Raw genomic sequence first — 9765 nt, 5'->3', positions numbered from 1 at the left:
TCTAATTGGAGCTGCAGCCGCTGGCCTATGCCAGAGCCACAGCAACTCAGGATCTGAGCCGAGTCTTCCACCCACACCACAGCTCACAGCAATGCTGGATCCTTAACCCAATGAGCGAGGCCAGGGATTGAACCTGCAACCTCATGGTTCCTTGTCAGATTTGTTAACCACTGAGCCACAGTGGGAACTCCCAAGTTACGTTTTTAAAAACTGTCTAGTCATTGGCCCATCAACTGCCCATCTCTTGGGAGGTCTGCTAACATTTGTTGTGGCCACACAGGAGGGCTATTCAGAGGTGCGTCAGGTGCAAGAGTATAATGCTAAGGAAGCTGTCAAATACTATGACTCACTAGAGTGTGTAAAATCCCATCATTAGGAATTTAAAAAATCCTTTGTAGTGGAGCTATTGAGCTATCAGTCTATGATAATATATAATATCCATAAGTTTATTTTTTCCTTAGTCTCAGCAGACTCAAGGGGTGCTTTGGACCTGCTGGGAGAAGCTGGAAGTGCAGGACTCCACCTTGGCCTCCACCTGACTTGGGGGTGCAAGTCCCAAGTGGTGAAAGTCCCAGCCCTTCTCTCCACCTTCTCTGATACCACCCTGGGGAGTGGAGAAAAGGGTAGGGGAGGGGCACGGAGGGCAAGCTGAAGTCAAGGCTCCCCACGTTACCTTTCTGGTGAGGCTGGGGGCAGGGCCACAGTTTTACCCATGGTGTTTGGAGCAGAACAATTATTGCCTAAAAGTTGTCTATTTTGCCTGGCTGCCCCTTTGCTAGTTCTCTGGCTAGAGAGAGCAGGCTTCCCTTGGATATTTTTTTTTTTTTTTTTTTTTTGCTTCCACTCATTTGGGTTTGCGGGGTGCATGCTTCTCCACGTTAAGTGCATTTTGATCTGTGGGGCATGAGCTGCTGAACAGTGGCCATGGCTTTGAAATGTCACCATTCCTAAGACTCACCCTGAGTGCTTTTGGAAAGGGCAGCTTCCTGGTTCCCATCCATTGAACTGTACCGGAGAACCTGAACTGGAAGTTCACTGGACCTTTATTTATTCTTAAAAATTCCATCATTTCATTGTGAACACTTTTCACACTAGGGATTTGCTAAAAGCATAGACTTTTTTTTTTTTTTTTTTTTTTTTTTTGTCTTTTAGGGCTGCACCCGCGGCATGTGGAGGTTCCCAGCTAGGGGTCCAATTGGAGTTGCAGCTGCTGGTCTACCACCACAGCCACAGCAACACAGGATCTGAGCCACGTCTTTGACCTATACCACAGCTCATGGCAGCACCAGATCCTTAACCCACTGAGCAAGGCCATGGATTGAACCTGCGTCCTCATGGTTGCTAGTCGGGTTCATTAACTGCTGAGCCACGACAGGAACTCCTGATGCTAATTTTGGAAACTGCCAGCCCCCTACTTTCTCGACACAGTTTGGATAGGTCCAGTTAATGGGAAGATGAACTTGTGAAATTAGAAACTCTAGCAGCTCTTGATTACTTGGGGAAAAACTCCTTTTTTTTCATTTGAAAGACGCATGCAAAACAGATGCCAGATACGCAAATCACTATTTCATGTGACTGAGGACGAAGCTGCTTGTGACAGATAATTAACTTCTGATAGAAAGATGACATCTTCATCAAATTGACCAGGATTTACATTTCAAAAATTTCTACGATGTATAAGCAGGGAACTTAACGTTACCAAGACAGCTGTCAGTGAAAGGCATGTTTTGAACACAACTGACATTTCTCCCTTTAGAAACAATGTCCCTTCTCAGGTCCCCCGGTAGATTTTCATCTCTCAGGACTTCAGGGTTCGCTCCCCGGCCCCCTGCCCCGAACCCTGCCCTCCTCCCTGGGAACTTGACAACACTGCATTCTCATCTCATACATGCTATTTATTGCCAAAGATGGGGACAATATCCTGGACCTGAGGGCTCATATTTTAAATATTGTTACTGAATAGTTCTGAAAAACAACCAAAAAAAATCTGCCTCCTTAGAGACAACTTGGAGGGTACGGAGCCCAGCTCAGGTCTCTTCCTGTTAAGATATAAAGACAGATTGGATAGAGCAGATTCTGCCCTTCTTTCCTGGGAGGATGTGGCAATATGCTCACCTCTCTTTGTGTGCTTTTCAAGTTGCCTGTAATACTCTGAGGATCTGGGAAACAAACTAAGCACGGGGTCATTCACAAAGCAGTCCCGAGGGGCCGCTTGTGATGGTTGTTCAGACTCTGATTTGCAAGCTTAATCAACAAAGCCAAGGCCCAATCTGTTCTCTTTGGAACAGACAAACGAAGCTTGTTTAAGGAACGGATGATGAGTAAATGACATGGTTGATTCAACTGACCCATTATTCGATGAAAAAAAAAAAAAAGAGCAGTGACTTTCTGACAGTTTATTTTTCATAAGACTCTTGGTAAGACCTGAAATTAAATTCCCACACCACCAGAAGGACAGAAACAAAATGATCCACCTAATAGCAGCTGAACATTAACGAGTGAGTCAGTTAAAAAAAAAAAAAGTTGGCAATGTGGTATCAAGAGATAATCAATTGTCATAACATTTTGTACAATTTACAACAATGATCAATTCTTAATAGTGAAGAGTTAGGAAATGCGACACTCGTAGCTGTGAAGACAGCGATTGCTTCAGACACTGAGTCAGCAGAGAAGGTTTATTTACAACAAACCTCAGAGAGAACCTCTTGAGCTATTCCTTTTACTTGTCTCTCCGTGGGCCACCTCAGATGAGTCAGACTTACTACTCTGTTGAGCAGAAAGAGAATTCGCTTCTATTTCTAAGAGATCTATGTGAAACTTGGGAGGACTCAGGCAAGGGTCTTTCTCTGATCAGTTCCTTTGTGGATCTCCAGTGGTCCCACCATTTGGAAATGCCCCATCTGCTCTTCTGTGGCCTCCGTGGGGCCTGCCTCCCTCTTACTCCTCCCTGCACAGCCCTGGGGGCAGCGGGAGGAGCGGTCCTCCGCCTTGCACACGGCGACCTTACACTGCAGGTAGATCACATCGTAGCTGGTGAGAAAGCCGAAGACATTGACCTTGAACAGGGCTGTGTTCTTCTGGTGGGAGTGGAGGTTGACATAAGCATTGTCTTTGATGCACCTGATGAAAAGAAAAACCCCAGGCCAAGAGGATTAACTTAAAGTGTGGTGTGGATTTATTCTGCCTCAAATAATCAGGCTTGAACACAGACCTCGGAATTTCAAATGGAGTTCTTCCCACTACCCACTCTTTCTTTTATTTAAAAAAAAAAACTTTTTAGGAGTTCTTGCTGTGGCACGGTGGGTTAAGAATCTGACTGAAGCAGCTCAGGTAGCTGGGGAGGTGCAGGTTCAAGTCTAGGCCGGGAACTTTCATATACTGCAGGTGTGGCAATAAAATAGTAAAATAAAGCTAAATTATAAAATTTTTTATAAAACTACCATGGGGGGGGGAACCTCCATTTCTGGCCAGAAACAATAGGGAACTGAAAAATAAACATAATAAAAACAAAAAAGTAATTAAATTCTAGTTAGAACTGTTGTCTGTTCTATTTTTTCAAGAGGGAGATTAAAGGTGGTAGCTCTATTATTTGAAGGTGACCTTAAATTATTAAAAAATGTACTTTGTAAAACACTAGTGCACCTAATGAAAAACTTGAGGAAAGAAGTGAATGATCTATCAAGAGAGGAGATAAAATGGGATAATACAAAATGCTCAATTAAAACCAGCATATAAAATGTTGTATTAAAACCAGAGAAGGCAGCAAAAGGAGAGTGGGAGGAGAACCAAAGAACACATGCAATAAATAGAAAACAGTTACCAAGAAGGCAGATTTTAATCCAACTCTATCAATAATCACTTTACACATGAAAGGTCTAAATACACTAATTTAAAGACAGAGACTGCCAGAGCACATGTAACAAAATCAAGACCCAATGATATGATAGCTATAAGAAACCCACTTTAAATATAAAGACAAAGATTAATTAAAATAAAGGGATAGAGGCATTCCCCGTCGTGGCCCAGTGGAAATGAATCCTACTAGGAACCATGAAGTTGTGAGTTCAATCCCTGGCCTCGCTCAGGGGGTTAAGGATCTGGTGTTGCCGTGGCTGTGGCTTAGGCTAGTGGCTACTATGGCACTGATTAGACCCCAAGCCTGGGAACCTCCATATGGCGTGGGTGCGGCCCCAAAAAGACAAAAAAAAAGTAAAGGGATAGAGAAAGATTAACCATGCCAATACCAATCAAAAGAAAGCTGGATTAGCTACACTAATTTCAGACAAAACAGACTTCAGAGCCAGGGTAATCGTTAGAGAGGGGCATTACATAATGATGAAGAGGGATCGATCCTCCAGGAAGACATAACAATCCTTAATGTATACGCAGCTAAGAACAGAGAATCAAAATGTATGAAGCAAAAACTGATAGGGCTGCAAAGAGAAATCGACAAATCCATTATTATAGTTGGAGACTTTAACACCATTCTGTCACTAATTGACAGACCCAGTAGGCAGAAAATCAGGAAGGATGTAGATGACTCAGACAGCACCAACAGTTAGCTAGATCTAATTGGCATTTATGGAACATTTCAACAACAGTATAATACACATTCTTCTCAAGTCCATGTGGAACATTCCCCAAACAGACTACATTCTGGACCATAAAAAACACTCTAACAAATGTAAAAGAATAGAAATCACAGAAAACACATCAGATCACCACAGAATTAATCTAGAAATCAATAACAGAAAGGTTTCTGGAAAACTCCTAAATATCTGAAAATTAAGCAACACTCTTCTAAGTAACTCACAGATCAAAGAAAAAGTCTCAAGAGAAATTAAAAAAAGTATTTTGAAAATGAATACACAATTGACCAGAATTTGTGGAATGCAGCTAAAGCAGTGTGCAGAGTGAAAGTTATAGCATTAAGTTCATGTACTTGAGAAGAAGAAAGATCTAAAATTAATAATCTAAACTTCCACTTTAGGAAACTAGAGAAAAAAGAGAAAGTTAAACCTAAAATAAGCACAAGAAAGGTATGTCAGTTGTTAAATTCTGGCTTCTGTCCTTGATGTATTTTGAAAGAAGAGAATTAAAAAGGGAAGAACTTTCTCACTCTGATCCAGTGCAGTTTAGTGGCACATCTGCACACCTTCTACACCATGGCTCACACTGCCTGTAGAAAGTGCTGCCTTTTGTCCCTCTATGGCTTTTGGAACCAGGCACCACGATGCTTCTCATGGGCTTAAGGATGCTGTGGCTCTCGCCACCACTCTGAAGCTGCCATCAGTAAATGACGAGTTTTTGTTGACTTCACACTGGTTGTCAACTGCCCATCCATAAGTATTCTGCCCCTGTTAGGGGACAAGGGGGCTATAAAGGCAAGCAACTTGCCAGAGTTCTAATTTGGCAAATCTGTTGTTTAACCAAAGGCACCAGAATAAATCTCATCACTATTAAGAGCTTAGCCTGGGATACCCCACCAGCCCATCACAGTCATGAAACTTAAAGAGAAGGGAGAGAGGAGTACGCAAGGGTGGAATAAGAAGACAGAGTCAGGGACAGCAAGGGCTCTTCCCACGACTCTCTGGGGACTCAAGGGAAGTTGTCCAGACTTCCTACAATTATTTGTCCCCAGCTGGGATCAGAGGGCTCTGCCTGGGGTGCGTGATGAGGACTCTGCACAATGTTAGGACTTAGGACCACCAGGTGGGGAGCCAAGGTCCCCCAAAGGAAGGCCACATAAATCAACAGCCCACCAAAGAGGGCCTTCTGTTTTCCTTACCCTTGCCGGATCAAATCATGCTTGACAGTCGTGAAGTCACGGGGATCCGGAGAAGCCACACAGGTATCCACGAAGAGCCTCAGCCTGGGATCAGGGCTATGGAGTGTGGCCTGGAGGACGACCTCTTTCCTCCGGCTGGCGTGGTGCGGCCCCATGCTCCCCACGTGCTGGGCCACGGGCAACTCGAGGAACGATATGGACACGTCGTAGCCGGCACCCTCCCTCAGGACATTGGCCCCAGGGATGACGTCAACCACGGCCGGGCCGTCTTCCCTGCAGGTGAACTTCAGCTGAGGCACCTTGTGCCGCATGATGACTCGGCCAGGGTGGCCCCGTCTTCGTCCTCTGATGGAGTTGGAGTAGCTGAGGGAGCCGAGGCTTTCCTGGGAGGAGGGGGAAGCGTTGGCGCTCCTGGGTCCCTGAGCAGAGATCTCTGCTTCATGCACCTCCCCCCAGGCTTGCTGACAAGCTGGAGGGCAGGAGGCCTTGGGCCTGACCTTTCTGGTACCCAGAGGCATGATGGGGTGACCTTATGTCCTGTTTCTTGGAGTGTGGGGTGCACACAGGGAGCCTCCACTCCCTTCCTCCCTCTTGTGAAGGCCAAGCTGTGAGATATGGGATGCGGTGGGAAGCCCACGCTGGCTGCCAAATTCTGCCACACATTCCATTCCCTCCCCAACCATTCCCCACCCCGGGCTCTGATCTTTTCCCCAGACCAGTCCTGGCTCCCTGTGAGCTGTGGGCCTGACCCTGGGGACCTTCCTCTCAAACTTACTCCTTCAAATCCAACAGGACTTGAAGGGGCCAAGGGGATGCTGAAGGCTGATGAGCAGGGGGCCACTGTCCCCGGCAGGCGGCGTCCTTCCCATAGCCCAGCATGACGCCAGGGACCCGTCCTGCCCAGGGGTGTTTGGGTTAGGAAGCCTTGGCGTGCAATTCAGATCCGGTGACATTCTGCCTTGAAACCCTCCAAGGACGGCCCTGTCACCTTAGAGCTGTGTTTCACACTGCTCTGCCCTCTTTTCCATTTTCTGCCCCTAAGAACCACCATCTCTCTTCCCCCTGGAGGAGGCTGTTGTGCTCGTTGAGAGCACAGAGTATAGAGGGAAAGCTAAACTCCAGGCCCGCATGGCCCTGCCCACCTGCAACCAGGCTCTGGGCTCCCTGAGTTCCTTCTCACACTTCTCCAAGCTGGCTGCTGCCTGGGGCCCTGGCCTTGGCCGACCCCCTACTTGAGGCCTCCTCCTGTTCTTCTGTGCCTGGCTCCATCTTCTTATTCAGGCCCTGCCTCCCGGGCCACCCTATCCAAGTGACCTGTCACTGCAGAGCATTTTCTATCCCCTTCCTTGTTTGATTATCTTCTGAACCCCTTTCACTGTAAAGGACTCTCTTTGCATATTTACTCTGGGCCTGCCTTCCTTCTCTTGAATGTAAGAGCCATGATGCCGGGGCCCTGTCAGTCTCAGGGGCCACTGTGTCCTCAGGACCTAGAAGGCTGCTCATTCACTGATTGGGAAATCAGACAAAGGACCCTTTGGTAGTGGCATTTTCCCCACAGGTGGCCTGGGACTGGTCGCTGGTCGTTACTGCAGGTGGTTCCTGACTTGCTCTGTCCTCTGGCCCCAGCACTGTGGTCAGCCACGGGGCCTGCAGGGGCAGCTGGGCCAGCCAGGGCTGGAGGGGACAGCTGCAGGGTTCAACCTGATGACTGAGAAGCATCTGGCGGGGGAGGGGTGGGGTGGGGACGCTTCCCTCCTCCTGGACACAGAGGGGCTTCCAGCAGGATTCCTGGGGCAGAAACCTCTGAGGTAAAAACTAGAATTTTGAGAGCAAAAGAATAACCCGACAGACAACATATGAAGTATGGAGCTGAAGCGGATAGCTAGCATCACGCAGACCGTCTGAACAAATTTGACTTTCGATAGTTTGAGTGTTTTGTGGGGGTTTTTGGCAAGTGTCTCAACAGTGATATGAAAGAACAGATGAATTACATGGGGTTGCTTTGGAACATGTTCCACTGTTAAATACACCGACTAAAATAATTTGGCGGTTACACATTCTTCCTGTATCTTTGGTATACTTCTTTCCTTAACTTCAATGCTACCTTTTTGTGAAATAAGCAGTGGTTAAGGAAGATGAAATAAACATATTTATTCCATTACACATAAATGTCCTAGTATTTGCTTTCCACATTGGAAAGCAACACTGGAACTGCAACCTGGTTAGAAAGACAGCAGTCGGGCAGACAGGTCATCTCTCTTCCCCACGACCACAGCAAGACTCGCACACAGTAGGTGTGCGCTAGCGCTGAATAAAGAAGCATGGTGTAAAAATGCTTTAGCTTTGCAGCTAAGAGAATAGTATCCATCCATCCATCCATCCATCCACCCCACCCATCCATCAGTCCATCAGCTCCCTGCACTTGTTACTGTCTATGTATGCAGGCAATTACATGTATGTGATTTGCATAACAATGTATGCAAATTCAGTATGTATCCCAGATCTCAAAAGGAAGGAAAGTTTTAGACAAATTACTGGGCTGCTCCAGGCTTCAGTGAACTCAGAAACAAAGTCATGGCTTGTGGTTTTCCTGTCCCTACCCAGATGTTGAATTTTCCAACTCTCTTTTTTTGACCTAGAAGGGTCAGTTTCATACCTGTTGGACGGTGCCACAGCGGCCATAGGGAATGCTGAAGACCAGGTAGCGCCCTGTGACTTGGGGGCGACACAGCTCGTCGTTCATGTGGATGTCCCAGGAGGAATAGCCCAGCCTCCGGAGGTAGCCTCGGTCAATGACGACTTGGAAGAGGTGAGGCAAACAGGTGAGCTGGGCTGCAGAAGGACGAGAACGGGGAGAAACTCACAGAGAGAACCCGGTACACTGGACATGCGGGCACTCAGGAGTGTGAGTGCAAGTTCACTTTCTAAAAGCCCCTTGGCCAGCGCCCTGGGTTGGGGCTGGTTGGGCTCGCGTCACTCCCTACCCTCGACTTGACTTTCACTGACTTTACGTTCCCCCACTTTTCCAATGTCCCATCATATCCATGGGGAATCCCACCCACAGCACGTGTCCCTCAGGCCGTGAGTCAGAGCCTCCTCTAAGAATTTCAAGGACAGCTCGTTTCACATGCTGAGAACACCTGAGCCTGGATGTGCATCTCGCTGGGCTTTTGCATGAGGGGCAGGTTGGAGAAAGAGGGCGGAAGCCAAGGTGGGGGTGTGCAAAGGGGCTTCTTCTCCAACCTCCTAAAGCCCCGTGGGGGGCTGGAGGTACAGGAGACCTCGGGGCGGGGCGGGGAGCAGAACCTGGTCCCCCCACAGACTGGTCTTTCTTCCCCAGAAAACTGCTCTCTTGGCTCCTCTTTCCGCAGCCTCACACCCTAGGAGGGGAGAAGACTTTACCATTGTCTTTGGGTACAACAGACTCAGCTGGACCTGGTGGGGGGGAGGACAAAGAAAAGCAAATGTCAGCTGTGCAGAAGCACGGGACAGGGACAATGGGGCTAGCAGTAGATGTGATTGGTAGGGAAATGGGCTCGTTTGGTGCAGCTATTAAAGCCAGAGTCCAATGGCATGAAAATTCTCCCGGGTGATGCAAAGGGAGGGAGGGCCCAGGGCCTCCTGATGGAGCTGGAGGGAGGGATTCCGACCCGTGGAAAGCAGTGTTGAGGATATGGTGTCATCAACACCAAGCTTTGTGGGAGCCAGAGAATAGTAAATATAGGGCTTTGCAGGTTACAAACACCGTCCTGTGGAGGAATTCTGGCCGGTGGCCCTTCCCACGCACACGGCACGCTTGGCAGCTCAGGCTGGGGAATACGCAGTTCGTGGCTATCAAAGGCCTCCCAGCCAGCACCGAAGCCAGGGGAGCTGGTAACCCAGAGCCAGAGCCCAGGCCAGGAAGCATGGCCTGCCCAATCCCTCAGTCCTGCAGACATTCTTGGCCCCGGACCGCTGATTCTTTGGTTGCTACACCC

The 9765-nt window shown here is 47.9% G+C and overlaps 1 protein-coding gene across 1 annotated transcript in view; it reads right to left on the bottom strand.

Annotated features, from left to right (window-relative positions):
• LOC100519221 (deleted in malignant brain tumors 1 protein) overlaps positions 2418–9765 on the bottom strand; it is an 89034-nt gene continuing 81686 nt past the window's right edge. Inside the window, 4 exon segments of the mRNA XM_021073717.1 lie at positions 2418–3120; positions 5789–6171; positions 8445–8620; positions 9191–9223. Of these exon segments, the coding sequence (XP_020929376.1) occupies positions 2829–3120; positions 5789–6171; positions 8445–8620; positions 9191–9223 (884 nt within the window). The 3' untranslated portion in view covers positions 2418–2828.

The sequence above is a fragment of the Sus scrofa genome, chromosome 14, assembly GCF_000003025.6.
Source record: "Sus scrofa isolate TJ Tabasco breed Duroc chromosome 14, Sscrofa11.1, whole genome shotgun sequence".
Classification (NCBI taxonomy): Eukaryota; Metazoa; Chordata; class Mammalia; order Artiodactyla; family Suidae; genus Sus; species Sus scrofa.
Note: the sequence above shows the minus strand (reverse complement) of the source record. Positions and strands in the feature narration are given on the sequence as shown.